Source organism: Polyergus mexicanus, unplaced genomic scaffold (assembly GCF_030449975.1).
Source record: "Polyergus mexicanus isolate NDT 795.1 unplaced genomic scaffold, iyPolMexi1.0 SCAF_25, whole genome shotgun sequence".
In the NCBI taxonomy this organism is placed as follows: Eukaryota; Metazoa; Arthropoda; class Insecta; order Hymenoptera; family Formicidae; genus Polyergus; species Polyergus mexicanus.
Genome location: NW_027223345.1, coordinates 1,542,703 through 1,568,995, shown reverse-complemented (window position 1 = coordinate 1,568,995; position 26,293 = coordinate 1,542,703). Strand labels below are relative to the sequence as shown.

The 26,293-nt window shown below is 29.9% G+C and overlaps 2 protein-coding genes across 11 annotated transcripts in view; one reads left to right on the top strand and one right to left on the bottom strand.

Moving 5' to 3' along the window:
• Positions 1-26,293, top strand: part of Pig-s (phosphatidylinositol glycan anchor biosynthesis class S) — a 104,154-nt gene that overhangs the window by 11,561 nt on the left and 66,300 nt on the right. The window lies entirely within an intron of this gene.
• The window catches only part of LOC138943163 (protein I'm not dead yet-like), a 54,817-nt gene that overhangs the window by 7,390 nt on the left and 21,134 nt on the right, over positions 1-26,293 (bottom strand). For 2 of the 9 annotated variants that reach the window (XM_070313736.1, XM_070313733.1), the window contains exons 2-8: positions 6,626-6,702; positions 6,437-6,554; positions 5,977-6,248; positions 5,547-5,661; positions 5,422-5,483; positions 5,146-5,271; positions 4,597-4,926 (exon numbers count right to left, since the gene is read on the bottom strand). In XM_070313736.1, the coding sequence (XP_070169837.1) occupies positions 4,597-4,926; positions 5,146-5,271; positions 5,422-5,483; positions 5,547-5,661; positions 5,977-6,248; positions 6,437-6,554; positions 6,626-6,693 (1,091 nt within the window). In that variant the 5' untranslated portion in view covers positions 6,694-6,702. Of the gene's footprint in view, positions 1-4,596; positions 4,927-5,145; positions 5,272-5,421; positions 5,484-5,546; positions 5,662-5,976; positions 6,249-6,436; positions 6,555-6,625; positions 6,703-8,115; positions 8,167-19,124; positions 19,261-21,577; positions 21,801-21,849; positions 22,093-22,163; positions 22,296-26,293 lie in introns of those variants that run through there. The other 7 variants (XM_070313728.1, XM_070313732.1, XM_070313730.1 and 4 more) reach the window with 7 other exon arrangements.

Below are 26,293 nucleotides of genomic sequence, written 5' to 3'. Positions count from 1 at the left end.
TTTGCTGTCGATTATGTGAGATCAGTTTTCCAATGGCATATGATACAGTAAGAACCTGAAAAATTGATTAATAGAAAGTCCGATTTTCTGAGTTGCACGGAGTGAATCAGTTGACGTAGGTTAATGGAATAAAAAGCGCATGAAAATTCAAATTCTTCCTTTTAAAATATGTTTTTGCGGAATTCGATACGATAATTTTTCACTGAGTTATGTCAATCTGAAAAAAATAGGTCTTATAACGTTAAATCGTGATTGAAAATGTGTGTCTGCTGCTCTTATCAATTCGATCCGTTGCAATTCTGTTCAAAATGTATCTCGTTGATTATTTGAAATCACATTTGCGTGTGTGTGTGTGCGCGTGTGTGCGTGTGCGTGTGCGTGGGCGTGTGTGCGCGTATAACAAATGTGTACGACAGGGATGAGAATTCTATGGCTCGTCACGTCCACAGTATTTATCGTCCCCAAATCTTTTCTGCTATGTATTTGTGAGTATGTTAATGATAGTATGTTAATAGTGAGTGTGACTTCCGCGGGCCTGAATTATCTTTTCCATACGACGAAGCATATTTGTGATCGATGTTCTTATTTCTGCCTAGTCTATCTCATTCCACGCTCTTTCAAGAAATTCTCGCAGTGTTTGTGGAAAAACTCGAATTACAATACTTTAAAATGAGCAACAAATTCAAAATCATATATATTTTCATAGTATATTGTCTATAGATTATTTTAATACTAAATATATGCAAGTAACGAATTCTTTTAGTTAATTTACGTTATGATAGTACATGCCGTATAGGATCCGCGACGACAAAGTGTCGAGTTTTAATACTTTAAAATGAGCAACAAATGCAATCTCTTATATGTATATTTCGATAGTATATGGATTATTTTAATGCCGAAAACACGCGAGCAACAAATTCTTTTAGTTACTTTTACTTTGTGCAAGTGGATGGCGCGGCGAGACTGAGTGTATAGTGGTATTAATTAAATAATGTACTTTTTCAAAATGTTTTTACGTTATTTTAGAGCAACAAAACTGCAACAAATTCTGTATAATTGATTTTTTATTCATTTTTTTATTTGAGTATTCTATATTTTTCACTATAGGAAGGCTAGCTTAATGTTAGGCCTCCCCCCCCCCCCCTCCCTACTTTGAACGTAAATCCCTGCTAAACGGTTTGAGCAACAAAATCTGGACTACAACATAAATTAGCACGTAATTAGCACTAAATTATTTGGTAAAGGCGACTTTATTTGGCGATGGTGCTGGGGGGGAGAGCAGCTTGATATGGGTAACCCCCGATCCTAAATCTAATAAGATCGTCTTTTAACCCCCTTTGAACTTTGCAATTTCTGTCTGAAATATTTTTCTCTGAAATACATTGTTCAAGAGATATTTGAAGTCGTCATTTAAAATGGAACACCCTGTATATATACAGAATGAGTCTAATAAAAAATTTCACCACATTCTTTCGAAAACTGAGAAAAAAAGCCTATTATCAAAATTATAGAACAAGTAGGTGGACATACTATGGTGGCCTTGAATAACCTTAAGTGTCCTTAGTTTTTACACTATAAACTAAAATTTCCTTTTTTTAAATAGAAAAGAATATTTCTAAGTTATTCCATTGATAGAATTCAATGAGCTAAATAACTTTTGTATCAGAGCAGCTTTTCGAAAAGTCAATCGTTGTCGGCATATTTATAAAATTAGAAGAATGAATGAATTTACAGCGAGCAGTTACATATTTCTTTTTAAGAACAACTTTGTGTTTTCTTTATGTCAGTTGAGTTTTCTTATTATTTTGTTCATAAAGATCTTGAGGCAAGATAAAATTAATATTTTACGACATATTTTATAATTTATGTAAACTTATATTGAATTAAAGTTTAAAATATTTCGTAAACTATTCAATTCTTGGTTATCCAACGCTGATAACTTTTTACGTCGAATATTGGAATCGATTTTTATAAAAAAATTACAGGATGGTCTAAAATAACTAAGTTAATTTTTACATGATCTTAAAAAATTACCTTAGTTAAAATTCAAGATTATCAAACTTTTTTTCTCGTAAAATTCTGTCAATTTTGTCTAAAACATTTTTTGTACAACGTCAATTTTTGAAGAAAATACCTTGTAACACTTTATATGAAATTGTATATTATATAGGATGGTTCATTTTAATCAATCCACTGGATGAATAAAGCATCTCATCATGAGAGGCAAGGGGACTTATATTAATAAAGCACCCAATCGTGAGAGGCAAAGGGACTCATTAATGAAATACTCCATCGTGAAAAGCAAGAGGACATTAATAAAATATCCCAAAAGGAACAAAGAAAGCTACTACTTCACACTGTTGTTTCTGAATAGCGCTAACAATAGAATTAGAATATTAAAAAATATATTAAAATAGAATAATTAAAAAATATATTTAAAAAACTTATTTTAGCTCCGATACCTGCGTGAAGTTAGCACCCCATTTAAAAAATTTAAAAATTCTAAAAGTTCCAGGTTGTTCTAAACTTATTCTAAATTGTTCCAGAAGATCAAATTTATATAATACAAAATTTTTGTAGAAAAACTAAAAAAAATTTTTTTTTTACCTGGCATTCAATTTTTCGAAAATCGAACTTTTTAAAGTTGTTCCCAGGTTGTTCTAGTTGTTTTAAACATTATTCCATAGTATTAGTTTGATTGGTCAAAAACTTTAAGAGATATTGAAAAAACAAAAATTTCGGAAAGAATAGTTTTTGGCTATTTTTTCATAAACAAAACAACTTACAAAATTGTCGATTTAGAACATATTTATAACCGCGTAGAACAACTCAGAACAAATTTTTTAAGACTAGGACAACAATATAAGACTCATTTTATTCTTCACCAAAAAATTTTATTTTTCGATTTTCTTAGGTAAAAACCTTGTTCCATGCTTCTCGCTTTAAAACTATCGTATTCTCGACCAGAACAACAGGGAACAAAATTTTTAAGACCAGAACAACAATATAAGACCCACTTTACTCTTCATTAGAAAATTTTATTTCGATTTTCGAAAAATGGGGATTTCACGTCAAAAAAATTTTTTTAATTTTTCGCGAAAGTTTTTATTATATTTTGATCTTCTGGAACAATTTAAAACAAGTTTAGAACAACCTAGAACAACTTCTAAAATTTTAAAATTTCAAGAATGGAGTGCTAACCAATTTATGCCATAAATTTCAAAATTACGTCTACTTGAATTGTTTACGTATTGTATACATAAAGTTTACATGGACTTTTTTCATAGATAATGTAAACTATGTAAGCTTTATAAATTAGATGTCAGAATGCAAAATAAGAATGATTATATTATAAAATAGTTAATATATCTATATAAGTGATTTTAGTAAAGTAAGGCAGAGAAAAACGTAACGCTATTGTATAATAGCCTTTTACGACTTACGTTTTTCTTTGCCTTATTTTACGTCCACCACTATGACAGACGCCTTATCCCTGTTATCAGCCTTTGCTTGCTTAGATTTTTGTTTGTAATTATGTTTCAAGTATGAAACATAAAAAACGAAATATAAAGAAAGTCTTTGACAAATCATATTCCATAGATTACTCATTGTTGATATAGATGACATGTTACACATAGTTTACATTGTTTACGCGTAGACGTAGACTATTATAGTTTATGGATAAATGCTCAATCTTGGTGCTAACTTCACACAGGTAGCTCCGATCTGAACTTGAGCTCAGCAAATGTCGAAGTTAATCAAGATTATCATCTTCTCTTTGTCTCAAACTTAATTGCTTTAAGATGGATTAGGATCAACTAAACGTTGATCTGTTAATTTTCAAGCCTTATATCTCAATAATGATTTATCGAAAAAAGGCAAATTCGTATTTGCCTTTCTCGATATATCATTACTAAGATACGAGGTTTATTTACATTAATTTTAAAAAAATCATGAAGTGTATCAAGTACAAGAATATAAAATAAAAAATGGGGATTCTTATAAAAATTTTAGGTGACCTTGACTTTGACCTAACCTTGAGGATACTTTTTTAAAATCAACCTCAAGAGAGGTCATCATCTTCTTTCCTCCTTGTTAGATTGAGCAATGTATAATCTCTCTCTATATATTCTATATTCCATGTTCTAAATGTTGAGTTTACTTTCTTATATGTTTTTTTTTGTTCATGTTCTTTTTCTATGTGAACACACAAGTTAGTTGAGAGAGAACCTTTTTGTTTTTTTCAAGCATATGTTCATTAAAGTTACAGTTCTAAATTAATCTGTTATTTACTCTCGTCCATTCCTCATCTTCGCTGCTCTAACGTCATCACCCCTAATAACTGAGCAACTTTTATCTTAAACTTAAGGGCTATGAAATATTCTAATGGATTGATTAAAATGAGCCACTCTGTATATTATATATTAAATATATTTGTATATACACATTATGAATTGAAGAATTACGTAAAATAATAAATAATTATGTTTTTATTATTTTTTTGAACTTCAAGTACTTCGTAGTACTTCATAGTAACGTATAATATAGTTCTATTTTGAGAAGACGAATATTTCGTATTACAAATACGATACTCACAAATTTGTGATATAACCAGCCCAGCCCGGCATGAATCCGGGATTCCTGAAGAACCACAGGAGCACTACGAGGATAAATAAAACACCCACCGAGGATTCGTGCCATGTGATCGGTCCGAGTTCCTTATATTTCTTCTCAATGACCGCCGCCGCGACACGCTCACCCTGCTGACCAATGTCTATGGCACGAGCGTCCTTGCTCTCCGGTTTGAAGAGACCCATGTACATTACCTGCAGCCACAACCACGTGACGAAGCTCATTAGCAACATGGACGGCACTGAGTACAACATCCAGGAGGCGAAATTTATGCCGGGACTATCGGGAAAGCGTCTAGAAAAAACGAAAGTGAATCTTACATCATTCCCTCGAAAGAGCAATTAAACTTTAAAAGAAATAGAAAGTGAAAATTGGAAATGAAAAGAAGAAATTAAAAGCTTATGTTAATATATATATATTACATCCCCTCCCTTTTTAGTGTGCATATGCGTAATATAAATATTTTAAAATACGCTGTAAATAGCACGCTTGCTAGATTTGCAATGTACATACTTTTCCAGAAAGCCTTTTAACGTTAAATTGGTACCGCTGCCAACAATGGTACCGATACCACCTAGACTGGACGCATAGGCCGCGACAAGATAATATACCATAGTGCTGTGCGTCGGCCTTTTACTCCTAAAAAAAATTACACTTAAATGGAATATGAATATGAAGAGTTATCTTGATGAATATTTTTGATATTAATATTCAAAAATTAAATATATCCGGAAAATGAGAAATATGGAAAAAGAGAGAAGAAGTGAATTTACGATGATAATTATTTACGTTTCCGCGCTTTCCTCCTCGGCCACTTCCTCTCTTTGGACAAACATGTTTCCGAGTCCTTGCTGAAGCGAAAATTTGTATAATTATTTCTTTAAATTTATCTGAAAAAGAAATTGGAAACTCACCGCTTCTAGTTCTATTAAAACTGTTTCCATTATGGGTATCATCATAGCTGTGGCGGCGGTGTTCGAGATCCACATCGAGATAAACATTGTTACGAAGAAGAGGCCCAACGTTAGTCTGGAAATTTATTAATTTAATTAAAATTGATTAATTCTTTTATTTATTTAAAAAATAACGTAAATTTTACCTTAATACTTTAAACCAAGAATAAATAAGTGAATAAATATCATCTCTAGAATCATTAAAAATATTTCCGTTATATTTTCTCGCGCTACTCTTATTGAATCAAATATGACGAGAAAATGACAAATTATACAATTTTTAAGAATTAAATATTTTTTAAGACTCGATCAAGCTTGTTAAATAACGAATTTCACAAGTGGGCTTGACGAACGAAAACGGCTTTTGCATGATTTAATTAACGAAAAGCACCTCCGATGACTACAACCGATGGTCTTGATGATGAATAACGCCATTCGCATATGCAAGCCGGAGTTCTCGATTACCACCGCGATCACCAAACTGCCCAGAAACATCATTGTAGTATCGTTCATATAGCACAGGCAGGTCTCATTGGTGGACATGATGCCCATCAGCGGGTACAGGACCACCGGGATCATGCCTGTGACGGGCAATGGTAGAACCTCGGTCACCCAGAACATCGCCATCAATGCGACGACGTATAAACATTTCATCGCAAGGGGCTGCCTCCGGAAAAGAAAAGAAGGATCCTTTAACTCTTTCGATTCTTTCGACTTTTTCGATTCCAACAAGTTATCGTAATAATTTGTACATGTGATTCCTTTTCTTTAATATAATATCGCGTAGAGATGTACGCGCTCCGTTTATCTCAAATTAAACGCGAGTTTCTTGCCACAATTAATGAACGTACCTTATCACTCTCGAGCGTCAGTATCGGTATCAGAATTAATGGCCATATTATCACGATGAAGGATCGCCAATAAATAGCTAGGAACTTTAGAAGTAATTTGCCGAATCCGACGGTTTTCCTAAAATTATGAAAAACAACGTTGAGCCGCGGGGAAACACATTATATATCAGAAATACAAACATGCCTCACCCTCTATTTCTCTCCTTCCCTCCAGACTCGGTAATCTCTGGATGTGGATCTTCTGATCTGGTGGCCATTGTCTCTTACTGTAATTAAGTTGGAACTTTTTAAAATATGGTTTTAATACATATATATATATATATATATATATATATATATATATATATATATAGAGAGAGAGAGAGAGAGAGAGAGAGACTAAATATTTTTCTTAAAAAAATTATTTTGTATATACAGGATGTCCCATTTTAATCTATCATTCCTTTTATTTTCGCAGAGTAAGGTCGAATTAAAAATATGTTCAGACAAAAATTGTAAGATTCAAAGGGGGCCAATAGATGATCTTATTGATTTTGAATCGGGAGTCCGTGTTGAGCCCAGTAGAGCCCAAGTTAATTTTTTTTAAATGGGAATCCTGGGTTCAACACAGACCCTCCCCATCCAAAATCTAATAAGATCGTTTATTGGCCCCCTTTAAATCCTATAATTTTTGTCTGAACATATTTTTAATTCGACTTTACTCTGCGAAAATAAAAGGGATGATAGATTAAAATGGGACATCCTGTATAGAACAATTTTTTAAAAAAAGATTTATCCTTTTTAAATAGAAAAATCACGCTGAAATTTGGAAAAGGCAACAAAAGCCTCTTATCCTTCGTTGATCTTAAGTCTTATTGTAGAAAACTCCTATGTAAAATAAAGTGTGATATATGCATATTGAAAAAGGACCAGTTTGTAAGAGATTTCAAAAATTTATTTATTAGGTATCACCCTGTATGTCAGTGAGCCATGACTTGTGCGTGAGCGCTCCGCCACTATGGCGCCGGCGCGGCGACATTTTTCCTTCGCGCATGCCGCTAACATGCAATATTTGGCTGTTCTTCCGAAAGTGACCATCGATTTAAAAATTGAGGTTTAGTATATATAAAGTAGAGGTTGAAAAGAGGTCAAAACCAAAGTTTGAGCCACGGCAAATTATTTTTTCAATTTTTATTATTATAAGTAATAATTCAATTCTAGGACATGGGTTGGATTGGGTGAGATTTTTTTCGGGATGGGCGTACAGAAATGCAGCGGAGGGACTTTACTTCTGAAAAATATAACCTAACCTAACTCAAACTTATTTCTGATTTAAAACTAAAATCTGGAGTAAGGTTATATCTTCCGGAAGTGGAGTCCCCCGTAGAGAGGGGCGGAACCTACTGCGTCTCTGCCCATCCCGAAAAAATCTAATCCAATCCAACCCATGTCCTAGAATTGAATTATGGGGGGGGGGGAGGGAAGGAACCCACTGCGTCCATACATGCACTTTCCCACCTACACAACAATTGTGGGGACCTCACTTCGCATTGTAAAGTCTATGTGTGGACGCAGTGGGTTTTGTCCTTCCCCCGCCCGCGCATTCGATTGTACATAATTTGACACATGAGCTTTTCAAAATATTATCAGTTAATGATTTTATTAATTTATAATTAAGTGTGTTTCTAATCTGCACTTACAATAGTGTTACCCGGAATTAACGACGAGGATGTGGCAGGTATTTAGTTCCATGATTTTTTTGTATTTTTTATTATTTTTTTGTTTTTTTGTATTTTTTATATTTTTTATATTTTTTATTTTATACATATATTTTTAATATAATTTTTATATATTTTTTATTTCACATGGCAACTTTCTATGAAAAGCGAGGTTCAAACTAGCGGTTTAATACTATTTTTTGTAAAGTTTTTGGAATGTTGCGGACAGTAATATTTCTTATGAAATATTAAATAAATAATAATTTTGGATATATGAAAATGTGTGCATCAAATTCAATTATTAATATTAAACGAAATTAATGTTAACAATTAATTGCACATGTATATGTCCTCTGGAAATCCAAAAGACATCCAATATAATAGACAGGACAGATATATCCTACAGACATCCAGGGGTTATCCAGTGGACATTTATAGGACATTAATATTTATTATAATACTTACGATTTCTAAATTATATTAAATAGCCGACACAGCTAAAAATAATTATGTATTCATATTAAATTTTTATAAATATAATAATATCTCAAACCTAACCTAACCTACAAATGTCCTGAACCGTCCTGGACATATTCAGGATGATTCTGAGGATGTTTTGTAATGTCTGAGTATGTTAGCGGCGGAACGCTCATGTACTACCAGGCGCGCGGCTTGCTGCGCCCGGCTAAAGGTTGGCGTTGATTGGCCCAACTTTACTCAGTAATGACTCCTTTATTAAGTGTTATAAAAAAATATTTCAGGATTTTTTGACTCAGTTTTTGGTAAAGAATAACGCTATATACTTAGTAGGCGCTCGTTGTATGTCATCCTATGTAAAAGAACTGTATTTTCTCGAAGATTTTTGAATGTACTCAATATTATTATACATAAAAATACATTATACATGTATATTCTAATTATATTTTTTCTTGGTAAAACTGCATAAAAGGTAACATACTTTCGATTTTATCGCTATTTAAATATGTTGTAAGGCAAGTTATTCTGAGTAATTTCCCGCAAGAAATAGGTGAGGAACGACATTGATTTAGGAGATAACAAATTAAAGTTTTACAGTTTTATGCTTTTTCTTAGATATTATAAAGTAATATTAGGATACGAAGAAAATACAAAGCAATCAAAAGCCAGCACGGTAATTTGTGCGTATATGTTTTATTACAATCAAATTACATTGATATTTTGACTACGTGATAAACAAAATCACAAAAGCGTACGTTTCAGTCTCAATTACAAAATATATGGAATATATTATATCAAAAATGTAACAGTAATAATACGCAGAACAAGACTGAATCATCCATGTTGTCAGATGGTAAGTGTGCGTGCGTGTGCGTGCGTGTGCGCGCGCGCGCGCGCGTGTGTGTGTGTGTGTTATTTAATATAATTTCGAGACAGAAAGAGATTGTCCGATAAAATATACATATATACTACCTTCTGTACAACATGACTCATTCAAGTTTGATATAATTATATTGTCAGTTAGGTAATTATTTACTATAACGGACCCAGCTCCAATCACGTTGACCTTGATATATGTTGTCAAGGACATAATCCTGAGTAACTTTTCCTTATAACTTAATCGGAGGTCATTGTTTATTAAAAAGTTATTAACAAATAAAGTTTGAAAAATAAAATATTAATTTTTACATAAGTTTGTAATTTCCACGCAAGAAACGAGGTCCATCTGCATCAGAACCCTGATTTAAATGTGAAACAAGATCTTTACATAATTAATATAATATTAGAAAAAATCAGTACACATAGGAATCAAAAATTTTATTTATTCTACAATTGCAAATGTACTGTTTTCATCTAAGGGATACAATGTTGCCATTATTTCAAAAAATTTACGTATTCGTTCACAATATTGATATTTACGTTTAAATATAAACTATATTTTTATTATTGTCAACATAGTTTTGTGAAACTAGATGACTTTCCACGTGAAACAAGGTCGATTTCAACACATTCTCTGTTTACAGGACAAAACACAACAATAGAGGGGGAGGGGGGACTCACTACGTTCATACATAAACTTTCTCATTCTCACAACAATTCTGGACTAAACCTTGTTTCGCATTGTAAAGTATATACATGAATACAGTGCGTTCCACCCCCCCCCCTCCCCCCTTAAACCAAATCAAATTTTAGTTTTAAATAAGAAATAGGTTTGGGTTAGGTTATATCTTCCGGAAGTGAAGTCCCCCCGTAGGGGGGACGGAACCCACTACATCCACGCATACACTTTCCCATTCACACAACAATTCTGGGCTGAACCTCGTTTTGCATTGTAAAGTATATGCATGAATACAGTGGGTTCAGTCCCCCCTGCGGGGGGGCTCTACTTCCGGAAGATATAACCTAACCCAAACCTATTTCTTATTTAAAATAAAAATTTGGTGTGGATTACGTCGTATAACTTAAACCAAATTTTCGTTTCGAATCTAACTTAAACTTTAAATATCTCAAAAATTATAAGAGACCGCCGATTAAGTTATAAGAAAAAGTTATTCAGGATTAAGTCCTTGACAACATATATCAAGGTCAACGTGATTGGAGCTGGGTCCGTTATAGTAAAAAATTACCTATTTTTTAATGTAATATATTTTATCGTACAGTCTCTTTCTGTCTTGAAATTACATTATATAACACACACACACACACACACACACACACATTTACCATCTGACAACATGGATGACTCACTCTTGTTCTGTGTATTATTACTGTCACATTTTTGATATAATATATTCCATATATTTTGTAATTACGCGGAGAATAGACCAAAAAAAGGGACTGAAACGTTTTGTGATTTTGTCTATCACGTAGTAAAAATATTAATGTAATTTGATTTTAATAAAACATATGCGCACAAATTACCGCGCTGGCTCTTGATTGCTTTTTATTTCTCCTTCATATGATATATTCATAAGAACCTTTATTAGTTAATTTGGTAATGTTACGAAAAGTGAAGTACGTTGTGTATTTGTTGTAAAGCAGATGTGAAAAAAGTATTTGTTTACATTTACGGGTTGTATATATCATGAATATTTTGTCAATATTTGTGTTTCATCTATTTCTCGCAGTTTGTTAACAGCTTCAAGATGCAACTACACGAATTTGTGTCTTATCTTAAAAAATATTACTTCTTGAATGCGTGGGCGAAAAAGGGACTCTGCCCCTTCTTCTGCACCTCCATCCCGAAAAAATTCTGGTCTAACCCAACTCAACTTTATTTTTAAAACTAAAAATAGATTTGGATTAGATTAGAATTTTTTCCGATCGGAGGTGCAGAGGGAAGTGTGAAGCTCTTCCTCCGCCCACGCATAAATGTAATAAATAGTTTTTTGCAATGAAAAAATAACAAATATTATACAGCATTATATATACTTTAATGTCAAATTTTAATTTGACATTTTCAAATTTTAATTTCCTAAACTAATGTCGTTCCCTACTTATACAGGGTGTTAGAAAAATCTGGAAACGGTCAAATATCTCGAAAACGAAACTTTTCTGAAGAAAATGTTTCGAACCAAAGTTGTAGAGCTCTAAGTGGCGCATTATATAATAATATTAGTATAAATAGCACCGCCAAGGTCATATAAAAATCACTTTGAATTTTTTAAACGGAACCCCTTATTTTTCATTACATATTCTTGTAGCTTATCTCGAGAGCTTTCCAAAACATTATAATAAAGTATTTTTTCATTAAGTACTTTTTGAGTTATTTTATATTTTAATCTGACATATTTTGATATAAAAAATAAAATATTGTGTAAAATATTCAGTTTTCGATAATCTTACCGTAATACTTTTATGTATAGAATAATGAGACAAATCAATTAGTGCAAAAAAAAAAAATTGTTTAAAAAAAATACGTTGTAAATAATTTTCTTAAAAACAATTATTTTTTATATTAATTGATTTGTCATTATTCTGTACATAAAAGTATTACGGTAAGATTATCGAAAATTAATATTTTACGAGATATTTAATCTTTTATATCAAAATATGTCAGATTAAAATATAAAATAACTTAAAAAGTACTTAATAAAAAAATACTTTATTATAATGTTTTGGAAAGCTCTCGAGATAAGCTACAAGACTATGTAATAAAAAATAAAAAGTTCCATTTAAAAAATTTAAAGTGATTTTTATATGACCTTGACGGTGCTATTTAAGATCATACTAATATTATTATATAATGCGCCACTTAGAGCTCTACAACTTTGGTTCGAAACATTTTCCTCAGAAAAGTTTTGTTTTCGAGATATTTGACCGTTTCCAGATTTTTCGAATACCCTGTATATTTCTTGCGGGAAATTACTCATTGTCAGAAAAACTTTCTCTACAGCATATTTAAGTAGTGATAATTTTGATGATGTATAACCTTTCATACAGTTTTATCATATTTTTTATTGAATTTTGAAACAATAGTAGAAAAAAATTTAATGTAAGTACTTTTATGTACAGAATAATGAGACAAATCAATTGTATAAAAAATAATTGTTTTTAAGAAAATTATTTACAATGTATTTTTTTAAACAATTATTTGTTGTTTTTTTGGCACTAATTGATTTGTTTTATTATTCTGTACATAAAAGTATTACGGTAAGATTATCGAAAACTGAATATTTTACACAATATTTTATTTTTTATATAAAAATATGTCAGATTAAAATATAAAATAACTCAAAAAGTACTTAATCAAAAAATACTTTATTATAATGTTTTGGAAAGCTCTCGAGATAAGCTACAAAAATATGTAATGCACATTATATACAGATTTTCAAGAAGGCTTTGAAATTAAAGGTTCATATGAAAGATGATATGGAGAACGCAATGATATTTTTTTCTTTTTATTTTCCAAAATTTGATTGATTTAATTTCTTCCATTCTAATTATATTTTTCTATTTCTCCCCTATTTTTCCCCTTCTATAAATTTTTATTTATTTTTCTTTTACTAGTATTCACTTTAACAATTTTTCTGTTCAATTATCCGGTGATAATAATCGCGACATATCAGTTCAATGGAGCTCAAACACAAGAGGCTCGAATCGGATCGAGGACCCCACGGCATTGTTCTCACATGGCCTTCGCGATGTTTGCATATGTATGCAACCACGACATCGTTTCCGTTTATGCGACACCAGTTATGCGGCTCCCCCTCCTTGTATGCGCTTAATCGAAACGATACAGAATCATCTATCCAGATTCTCTTTCATGGTCGTTTAACCCTGCGCCATTTACATCAATAACAATATACGACGTTGTTCCGGAGGTCATATGTTTTATTATAGTTTTCTTTGATTATCGTGCACTAATATCAAATGTTTAAGAGTGTATCTTACGAGATATCGAAAAAATACTAACAGGCTGAATATTTGTTGGCAAATTTTTCAACCGCACTGCACAAAATTTACTCGATAAAACAGAGTTATATGCGACATATTTTAATTTTTTTCCCCACAATTAGGAAAGATTAAGCGTCAAAATTTTCATTATCTTAAATTGAATAGGTACAATGTTCTTCCACTTAGATCCTCCGCTTTGTCTAGATAAAGATAAAATAAAATATATATAAATGTATCGTAAATAAGATGAAGATGATCCTGTTTTAAATTTATTTAAATTATAAAGCATTTCATCTAGGTAATTCTAAAATAATAATGCTTTTGAGATGAACAATGTAAGATATAAAAACAAATATGTGCTTTTTTACATTTATAAATCTTTATTTTTTTATAAACAAGATTTTTTATGTATGTCGTTTGACAGACGATTTCTATCTGGTACATAAATTTACAACTAAAAAGGCACTGATGTAAAAGTGCACACTTAAAAATCCTTTATATTACAGTGATATAAATTAAATTTGCTAAGCATTATCTTAAAAAAATTGGAAAAGGATATTTTTTTTTATCTAAGATAAACAGAAATAATATATATATTTTGATCCATCGGATAAAGATAAGATAAAGTAATTACATCATTTAGATCTTGTGGATGCATATTTTGAGAACTTTTATATAAGATATAATTTATATACATATATACATATATATACGGAAGATGTGTCCGCACCAAATTTTGTACAAATATTCCATATAGAAAGTTTCAGATTAATTTGAATTAAATTTTTCTTTCTCTGTCATATCATCATATGATAGACATTAGGACAGATATTATTTATAAAGGAAGAAGTTAAAGTTTCTTCCTTCCTTTATTTTTAAGAATCTAACCTAACTGTTTATTTCAAAGTCAAGTTTTCGAACTTTAATACTTCTATATAATAATGTTTTGCGATAACGTAGTGTTTCCGATTGATTGCGACGTCGTACAATCTTTATGCGAAATCAAATGGCAATTTTTATAACATAAACCCTTGAACAATAGAGAAAAAAATTGATCAATCAATCGTACTCTATTCTTTGAAAGCGCAATGCGTTTGCTAAATAACGAATTAGATCTCTTTTGTGCGGGACTTTGATTAGTCCTGTAAAAAAAGAGCACAGGCAAGATTGCAGCGGTTTAATGTAATTGTTCGTGAAAATATACCGGATAATGGGTAATAATTTAATGCGCTTTGCGATAATCGCAGTTAAAACGATGATATATCATGTATATTTATGCGTATATTATTTCTTTTTCAAATGATTTATTGATTCTTTTAAAACACACACTCGTGTAAATAAGTTGATAATTTGCTTTTCATGCTTATTTTACACTATGCGTATCAAACTAATAGATCTAAAGAAAATTAAAAAAGGAAAAGATTTAAATTTTATTTAAAAAAAACAAAATCAACAATTTTAGTTATCAATGTTAATATCAAGTCAATAGTAATATACAATCAACGAAAAAATATTTGTTGAAAGTATAATTTGTCTGTGATTACATAAGAATAGATTAATGGATTTAAATTTATTCGAAATTAAGCTGGAAGAGAAGTTGCGTACACGCATACATACACACACATGTAAAATAAAAATATATAATAATATAATATAATATAATAATAATTATATATATATATACACATAATAATAATATAATATAAAAATTTTAAAAAACTATCGCTAGGATGTAAAAGTTGAAACTTCAATTTTGAAAATGCTTTTTTAATTTTATGTCTATGATGATATTTTTTGTCGAGTTTTAGCGGTTTGAAAATTTTTAACGATGAAAGTGTTACCTATTTTTTTGGTAGTATATTGTATATATATAGGTAGTATTATTGAAAGCGGTACATCAATCTTTTTTTTGTTTGAGCACGACATTCCAGAAAGCGTTTGCAATAATGTCGCGCATAAATCTACATGCGTTATGGTAAGAAAATTGTAATGTAATCGCGTGATTAAACATCCACAAACACATTGCATTGTCGTTTTAATTTTTCAAAATGTTTTGATACTTTGTCAAATAATATTTTAAGAAAATTATTATACATAAAATTTCCTTATACATAAAAATGTTTTAATAATTATTGATAATAATTATAATAAATATAATTTATGATAATTTTTGATAATAATTAGATTTGATGAATATATTCCGCGCTGATTCGAATCTGTTTCAGATTTTTTTTTATTCAAACTAATTTGAGAAGAGATTCAAAGGGATTTAATCTTGTGCTCATATTTTGAAAATAGTCTACATATAAGTTCGTATTATTTTTGAAACGAATGTAGCGAAACGTTTCGTAAATCCATTGACGAAAATAGATTCACCGCAAGTTTAACTTTGTACTGCATCACGCTATTATCAGCAAAGTTGAAGATCTTCGTATTATTCGATAATTTTATTATCAATGATACTATTGCTTTGACTTAATACATTATATCAAGTTGTTTCGGGAATTACGACCTTTTCATTCCGTATTTTTCTCTCATGATTTCATGTATTTTATTTAAATATGATGAAGAAATAGCTATAGTAGCTATTTTCTTATTTTTTTGTTTTAATATTTAATCAGTTTCAACGATGCGAGTATTATCACAAAGTTTTTATATACGTGAGAAGACTGCATTTATAATAGAATTAATAACAAAACATCGTATCGGTAAGTAAAAAAAAAAAAAAAAAAAAAAAAACAAGCGAAATGACATTCATAATTAAATAATAATTTTATGCAAAAACCGAGAGAACTTGTATCAATCTAAAGACTAGACTGACTTCATAGACTTTATAATTGGTAATAACACACAAAATTACGTCATTCAATTACTATCCTTTTCATCTTCCATATCTTTGTCTTCAATATTATGGTAAACATTTACACGATACATTACGAATGAAAGATTATATGATATTTATCGGTGTCTAATTGTAGGAAGAAAGTGTAATTCACGCGATAACAAAAACTATCATGCAATCAATGTGATTACATACATACGTATTACACGGGACTACATACGTATGTTGTAGATAGATAATCAAATGCAAATATAGTGTCGGGTCGTTATCGCGGTCAATGTTATCAAATGATGATGTCGCGTGTCAAAATGTTTAGTGTGTAATTTGCAATCCAGATATCACATCACGATTCTAACAAGTCGGATTTTGGCGTATCTCAAAAAGTAGTATTTTCTCAGAGCCATTATCACGCATCATTACCGGTTGCGAGCTCCCTCGCGTTTCAGACGCGTTAAATATAGAACCACAAATCGCGTAGGAAAGAGCGATAAAAATATTTAATCCAGCGGCAGAAGCGATCGCTTGTTCTCACCGTATTTGTTTTTCGTAACATCTTACATGCAACACGCGCGCATGTGTATATATATATTTTTTTTTCTTGCTTATCTTAATGAGACTCTTTAAGGATGTTTTGACTGTACAATACAAGCAAAAAACTGTCAAAATTAAAAAAAAAAAACATTTCTTACGTTTATACTGTTTGAAAAATCAACTGGACATAATTTTAATCCAACTTACATTCGTATTATTTTATACATTCTATCCGATATAAAATGAAGCAAATAAAACACTACTATTTGAACAAGTAATTACGACAAGTATCATCCAAATTCCAAATAGTTATAACCGATCTGTAGAGAGTGTTGATGATAGTGATAACAAAGATGAATAAAAGTTTTGACATATTTGTTTGTAATTTTGTATTAAATTATAACTATTTTCGAATAATGGCGTTTTATTTGCTTCATTTTATATCGAATAGTATGCATAAAATAATAAGATTGTAAGTTTAACATAAATTATGCCCAATTTCGTAAATAAATTAAAAGAAAATTGCTTTCCAAAAATGCAAATTAATAAAATTGTTAGTTAAATTAATTTTATTTTACATGAATAAATATTTGTTGCTAGATTGTATAAAAAAAGAATAAGAAAAGGAGTGGCAGAGACAAGAATTGAATCCGGATTACATGCGTGCTGGCCACGCGTTTAATGCCCGAGCTACATCACCTTTTCACTAATTGATATAACGAAGCTAGATATAAGAAAAGTCATATTGTTTAAATCATTTTCTTGAAAATGATTGAGCATTGCGCTCTATCCTTTTGCTAAAGTATTCTTCTAATATAATACTACACTATAAAAGCCTTTTTCAATTCGGTAACCTCAAAGTCGCGTCCTCCCCTGCTAGTCGCAGGAACGCGCGCACCATAAATATAATAGCACAATACTCTAATAGTAAAGGTTTTCATTAAAATTTTCTATTCAATATTTTATTTTGTATTAATAACAAAAATAATTATTATTCTATTATTAATTACGTATATGTACGTTCTATAACAATTTAAAATATTTGTTTTATAGTTATCAAAGTATCGTGCTATCACATTTGTGATACGCACGTTCCTGAGACTAAATGATGCGCTCTTTAGTTATGATTTACGATGCGGTGATGCGTTGTTGAGGAGCGAGGGGTAAGAAGGAAGCAGTGAGCAGTAGGCGTGAGCTAAAAAATCCAGCCGAAAGTTACAAACAAATCCCAGTTCACTTATACTTATATGATGAGTCGTTGGACAGGGTTCTTATTCCTACCGTAGCATCTTTATTCCGATGTCGCCACGATCAACTTGGAATTTCATGGCGACTACTCAGGAGCCTTATTAAAGATAGCGCATTTTTTCACGAAAAGAATTTTATCCCTAATTATTGATCCTGAATAAAATTATTCAGAGAAGAGAAATTTTTTTTTAAAGAAATGTCGGATAAATATTTATAACGTAATATAGTTCAGAATATATATCTTTAAAGGACAATTATTTAAGACTTAACGCATGTTAAGTCTAAAATGCGAATTTAATTTTTATATTGTTATTTATGTTGAAGACGGATAAAAAACGACCCGAAACGTACATATTTAATGCATACTTGTCGATGAAATGAAACAACAAAAAGTTTGCACACTAATAATCATAATTCGGCTCTTATTTATCAATTTCCTCACCTAGTATCGTTAGTACTTTGAACCTATTGCTATTGTTATTGTAAAGAAAAAAATAAATAAATAAAATAATAAATAAATAAATTTTTCCGATTCTTATCGAGTTGTCGAAGATATTGTAAAATTATTTTCGCATTGCTGATTCGCAATATGTCACGCGATTCGTGTACACATTCGCGATAAATATCGAATGCGAATTATTGTGCATGTTTGTTCTATTGTCGTCGAGTCGTCTCTTCGACAGTATCCGCGGGAGATTAAACCGGATGTACACTGAGCAAATGGATATCAATAAAAAGCAGCATTGCTTATAATTAATAATTTTGTATATAACAAAAATTATTTTATACAAAGTTTTAGGAAAAATTATCTAAAACAAGATTTTTTAAAATTAATAATTGACGCCCTTTTCATACTCATTCGTGATATCGTTCGTACTACAATTAATTTACACTCTGTCTGGACCCGGCTTAATGTACTACAATTTGCGCGACATCGAATATTATTAATTTTTTCGACGGAGGTTAAATTCTTTCTCTCGTTGTCATCAATACTCACATACATAAAAACCGAATTGAAGGTGTTATCGATGTTGTCCGTCGTCGTGCGACACGTCAAAGATAGAAGTGTATTCTATTTTGCCTCGTCTTTTGTTTTTTTCTCTTTTTTTCAGGCGAGGATACTTAACATCTTGCTGTCATTAGAAAGTAATTTGTTTGATAAGATTGCGAAATATTTTTTATAATATATTTTTTATAATATATATATAATAATTGAATTTACTATATCTAAATTAATTAATATGTGGCCTGAGTGGCCTACATAACTGTTAACAGTTTAATATCTCAAGAACTACGCGATCAATTTTAATTATTCTGATTTCGAATTTTATAGATCTTAGGGGCTTTTAAATCTATGTCAAGATTGATCCTTCCGACACCCTAAAGCATGAATTTAAAAATTTCAAGTGTATACCTATGTAAAATCAATCTACGTAGATAACAAACAACTTTCATCGAAAACACTTTTTTTACAATCATATTTTTAAAAGTTATAAGCGTTTAAAATTTGAAGTTAAATGACTGGATTAAATCGGGATTGATTGAAAAATGAAGGTGAAACGCAAAATAACATCATGTAATTCTATTTATACGTGAAATATGTGAAAGGAAAAATAATGTTTGAATAATCAAAAGATAACTGCAGAATATGTGACGAATAAGTGAGGCGATAAATGAACATATTACAATAACCTTCGAAATGTTATCCCGAGATTTTATTCTTAGAATAAACAAATGTTTACATATAAATGGTCGACATTTTGAGCATTTAATCTATGAAATTCGAGACCCCAGAATGATTGAAATTGGGCGTGTAGTTTTTGAAATGTTAGATTGTTAAGGAGAAATTATGTCGATCACTCTATATAATATAGGAGGAATATATATATATGCGTTAATAGCGTAATAAAGTATAATAAATAGCGCATTTTCGTATCACATAAGTTAATTTTGATTGTTATTATAAATTTTATATAATTATTTTATATTATATCTTTTTACAATATATATACATATACATATATATATATTTACAATATTTATAATAACAATCGGGATTAATTTATGTGATACGAAAATGCGCTATTTATTTTTTCGCTATATTACTCAATCACGAAATATCAAATGAGTATTATGTAGATTGTTTTTCACGATCGTCTTTTACGATGTGGTTTCAAGTGAAGCACCATCTCATAACAATAAGTATATTTCGAGCATTTGTTATAAATAATATACCATCGGCTGTTTTCAAAGCCACAAATATTTTTGAAACGTTGGAACAATACTTCACATAAAAAATTATGTATGTATTGCTTAAGCATGTCATTTTATTTCTAGTCGTTTTTTCAGAGACATCAATAAGAAATTCCTTCGTATCAAATAAGTTCTATTTAAAATATCGATAACTTCAGATATTGTGCATTAATAAAAAGTTGCGTAATAAAATTGTGCACAATTAGTACACTAATTCGACGATTTGAAATAGTTCTCATTTAAAAACTATTGTTTGAATGGGGTTTTGATAAACGACAAGTTGATATCAATAATTTCCCTGTACATTTCATATGCGGGAGTTTCGGCACACTCTGTATATAAATTGGTATGAATATTATATACTTTTAAAAGATAACTTACATTTACTCAAAAATTGCTACAAAAAGCTCATTTTTAATTAAATCACAAAGAATCTATAACACAAAGGACATTCAATAGATTATGTATAAATTTGTATAACATAATGTTATATTATTTTAATATATTTTTTAATACATATATTTTAATATATATTTTATATAATATATTTAATATAATTTTAATGTATATTTTATTAATTTATTATTTATTATTTATTAATTGTAATAAATTATTTTAACATATATATTTTATTATATTAATTGTATTTAAAATATACAAGTTAAAAAATATTATATTCTAATGTATATATTTTAAATATAATATATATATTTAAAATATAATTTATAATACTATGTTCTAATAAAACTAAATTTATACATGATTTATTGAATATCCTTTTTTTTGTACTATAGAGATTCTTAAAGTTTATATAAACTCTGAGAATTTCTATAGTACAAAAAAAGGACATTTAATGGATTATTCGCGATAAAATTCGAGAATATATTTTGAGATATTACGAACATATTAGGTACTTGTGCAATATTGAGTATCTATGTCTTAAGACCAAGTTCGAACAATTGCAAATAAATATATCACCGAACGAACGTGAAAAGACATTATAATTATTGTTTTTTGAATGATTTTTTATAAAATTAATAATTAAATAACGCTCTTTTACTCTTTGATATATGATGGTATTTGTTTGTGATTGTTTGTATTGTTTGGATTTGAATCTGGCTTAATGTGTTAAGTTTTTTAAAAAATATATAGACAATATAACATTAAATATAAATAAAATAATCATAATTATATTACATCCAATTGCAGTGCACACTTTAAATTATTATGTACTTCTTTAAATTCTCTTTGTATAATGTGATCTTTTTTAATCACTACACTTTATATATGCCTATAAATATTGCGATCGCGCGTTGCAATAACACAATCGCTTTTGTATGAGACGAGAGGAGATAGTCTGTCACATCATCACTATTAATTCGAATTTATTACAGCAATTGGATTTCCCATAAATTATAAGAACAAAATTAATTAATTTCATAATAATTTTTCTTGTCGCACGAATTCACCTCATTTAACGTTAAATCGTCTATTAACTCCCGCTTGTCACGAGCTTGCGTTCCGCGCGCACTGACTGTGCAGGCCAAAAGCACACGAAGTTAAAGTCCGCACAATTCAAGCCTCATCCCTTCTCTTCTTCGACGCATCCTCTCCTCAGTTCGTGTCTTCTTCTTTGTCTGCCTCTGTCAGCTTACTCTGGCTGTAGTAAATTCTCGAGCCCCGGGACTTCTTTCAGTGAGAATCTTGACTCTGTTAACGAGCGGTAGACAAAATTTTGATCGAGGGCTTCTAAAGGCGAGGGATTTACAACAATACAACTGACCTTTGCCCCTTGAAGCAAAAATATGAGAAGTTGTGGCATAACGCATACGATTGTCTTTTCGGTAAATTTTTGACATTCCAAGATTCTTGAGTAAGATTAGATTTTTTCGAGTTTCTCTGCAATACTGAGGTTCTAAACACAGAAAAATTAATTAGTTAGAATTTGATTCCAGAAACGCTCTCTCGAGGCTCGTTCGTGAAAACGGATGACCACCTTCAAACTCGATTTTATAAACCTGAATATTCGATTAGATCTAATAAATACATGTACGCAAAATTTACCTTTCTTGATATCAGGAATTTTTTTGAAGCGATATTGTCTTCTTATAATTTAGTCTATATATGTCATTTCCATATTATGTAAAGTGTCATTGATGATAATGTTGCAATTTTATAAAATAGGAAAGATAAAATTTATTAACGAAATAACATACATAAAAATGGTTGAATAAAATAAATACCTATATTGATAAAATTGTTTTTATATATAATAAAATTATATCAATAAAATTATTTAAAAAGGTTAAGATCTATTTTGTTTGGATATCTCGATAGCCTTTCTTCCGCTTGTATTTCCTAAATCTCTTAACAATCTCTTTTCCTTTATTTTTTCCAATTAAATCTTGAATAGTTTTATTATTAATTTTTTATTTAATCTATATAATTAATTTTCTATTTTAATGGATGATCATAATATTCAATATCATAGTAGCCAATATCATATATTGAAAAAATTGTCTTGTATTCGATCCTCGCATCCCGAAGGATTGTCGTCAATCGTATTGGTGAATGCGGTATGCATGTACAAGCGAATCCTATTTAAGAAAGCCGAGTTCACAGATTACATCTTTCTTCATCAAAAGAAAAAGGGAGAGACAGAGACCAGAGAAATGTGTTATGGCAACAAGAAAATCTACATTCCTTCGACCACTCGTATATGCACGGATGGAGAAAGAGATAAGAACTTCGCGGATGTGTAAAAGAACAGGATGTCAAAAAAAAGACATATCGAAAACTATATATTTTGTATAATTATATATTTTGTTCTTCTATCATCGTCCATGTTTTTTTTTCGTGGCAAATATTCATCCGTTTGCTGATAACTTGAGAGACTAGCAATCTAGTCGCAGCAAATATCTTGCACTTGATCAGCGATTTTAAGGAGAATTAATAATTTTAAATTAATTGTTGACTGTTATACTGCGTTAAATTTATTGATCGATAAATAAGAGGAAAAAATATGCAAGGAAAATATGTATATGACGTAAAAAATCGTTCTTAAACTATTTCTTTTGCATCGCTATGTTCACTTTTTAACGGAACTCTGGTGTGAATTTCAATGCGTTCGATTGAATTGCGATTCGCTCGAAACCTTCTTTATTCGTGCTCCACATTATTCATTCCACGTGCGTGCCGTCACATTGTTTTGCATTGGAGAAAGCCGCGCAAAGCGTCGAATCGTTCGTATGTATATGTAAAATCAATATATTCAAGAAATTAATTCAATTAAAACCCATAGTTGTATGATAAAATGCATTATTACTTTATATTATTATTTCTATTTTTCCCGAGAAAAAAAATATATGGAACTTTTGAAGATTATGCTAGTGTAAAAACGTGTATATGCATATATGGCGATATTATTTATGGTGTGTATTTCTTATATTTTATCGAAAGAATATGGTAATCGTTTATCATTAATACAGATAACGCGTCAATATTATTTATAAATAATACAATAAATGCACGTTTTTTGTTTTATGATATCATTATTTTCGCACTTGAATCAGCATATATCTGACAGAAGAAATATAAAAGAATTATTTCTTTGTTCAATAATTTCATTAATATTGACGCGAATTTGTTAACTATTTAGAGTATTTTTTTGCATCTTATACATATATATTGTATAAGCTATCTTAATTAAAATATTATGTTGTAATTTTTTTAAATTAATTAAAAAATGAAAGAGAATTATGTTTTGCGGCAAATATTTTAATTAAAAACAAATTTTTTTTTTTTTAGTTCCAAATTATTTTCGAAAACTATATGTATTGTCATGCACATCTTCTTTATACACTGAAGATTGTAAAAAATGATTATTAAAATGATAAATAATGATAAATAATTAATGATTTCGTAATTTTCATTCTAATCTAAAACGCGCTCTTTATACAGCTTGTTATTCTTTGTAATTTTTCCGTGCAATTTTGTCATTACAATAATGTTACAATAATGCCCGATAATGCCATACATTAATGGATTAAATTAATCGTTACGTAATAGTCTCGTTGCGCACATCTAAGGAAACCAACGTACGGAATTCTCTTTTACCATACGCTATCGCGAAATAACGCTAATTCAGATAAACGAGCAAGAATGGTCGGATTCTAATCGTAAAGCCGTTATAATATCCCATATTCTTTTTATTTCGAATAATTAGAGCGATTACGCGATTCGTAAGCAAACCACCTGATCACGGAAAATATCACACAAGCCATTCTCGGTCGAGAAATACTGTGTTATCTTATGTAATATGATTTGATATTATCTAAGAACTAAGAGAGAAAATTAAAGAAAATATATTAAATATATTTAACTAATGAAAAATAAATAAGATTTGTTAGAATATAATCTTCTATCTAATATCATTAAATAGCGAATATCATATAATAATGTATAAAATTCTTTTTTTTTTTTTTAACAAAACAGATTTCTATTTCGATTAAAAATCAAAGCAGTTGTGAAATGACTGATATGTTATAAATAATTAATTGATTATGATAAGCAATTACATCAATGTTAATTTTTTTCATTTAATCTTTTATAATTTACAGTTTATGTCGCGCCTTTTAATTTATAAGATTCGTGGATATGTTACATTATAAATATGCGAAATTTGATTATAATTGAATAATCACATGTATGTCGAGACAGGCAAGTAAAATATATACATAGATTGAAAGAATTTTTATGCAATCAATTTAAGATATCCTAATATAAAACATGCTTTGCCTCTACTATTGTTGATATGGAAAACAAAGAAATAAATATATAAATATATATAATAGGATAAAAAGATAAGCAGAAATTATAATGTGACAAATCAAATTTTGGGAAGTTTGTTGAGTGCAGTCAAATATGTCTCCGGAAGACCTATGTGAAGTTGGCATCCCACTTTTAATAAATAAATTTTTTAATACAGAAAATGACAGTATTTCGTTTATAGTTGTTTGTGGTAAAAATATTTTTGTTTGTAGTTTGATCCATAAATAAATAAAAAAATTTTATTTATTTATTCGGAAGGCATTCCATGTCTGTCTGCAGATTTAAATTCTCTTTCTGTGTCTTACCTCAGAAATCAATCGCTTATGTAAATGTGGTTCGCTGTTCAATATTTTCATATTATCCCATTTGAAATCATGATCGAAGGAAATCCTGTGATTGGAAATCCGGTAATGACAGAGTGACTGGTCGTGTTTCTACGAATATGGTTTTTATGTTCTGCTATTCTCGTGTGTAGTTGTCTCTTTGTATGTCCCACATAGGATGCATCACAGTTATTGCAATTGATCTTATAGACGACATTGCTGCGGGCAGGAATCTTTGTGTACTTTAATAAACTTTTTCATTTTATTAAGACTGCGGTAGGAGAGTTTCACATTCAAGTCCTTAGTTATGTTTTTAAATTGTTCGGAAATTAAAGGAACGTAAGGAATTGTGAAATATGAAACGCTCTCGTGTACTTCATCATTTTTTGTTGTCGTAATTAGAGTTGATATTTTGAAGAAGTGTTCTCAGGTGTTCATGGCAGATATCAAAAATGAACTTGAGAGAATAATCATTATCCAACAAGATCTCAACAATTAATTCAAAGTTTTTTTAGTGGAACATGGGCTGTCGAAACACTCTGTCGATTAAACCGATAACAGTACTTCTCTTCTGACAAAGGGGGTGATTCGACATAAAATGTAAATATCTTCCAGAGAATGTAGGTTTATGTACCAATCGAACGTCAAACGATTATCATTAAGAATCATGGTTACATCTAAGAAATTTAGTCTGTTTTTTTCCCTACTTCAATCGTAAATTGTAGACATGGGTAAAAGAAGTTAAAAATGTCTAAGGTGT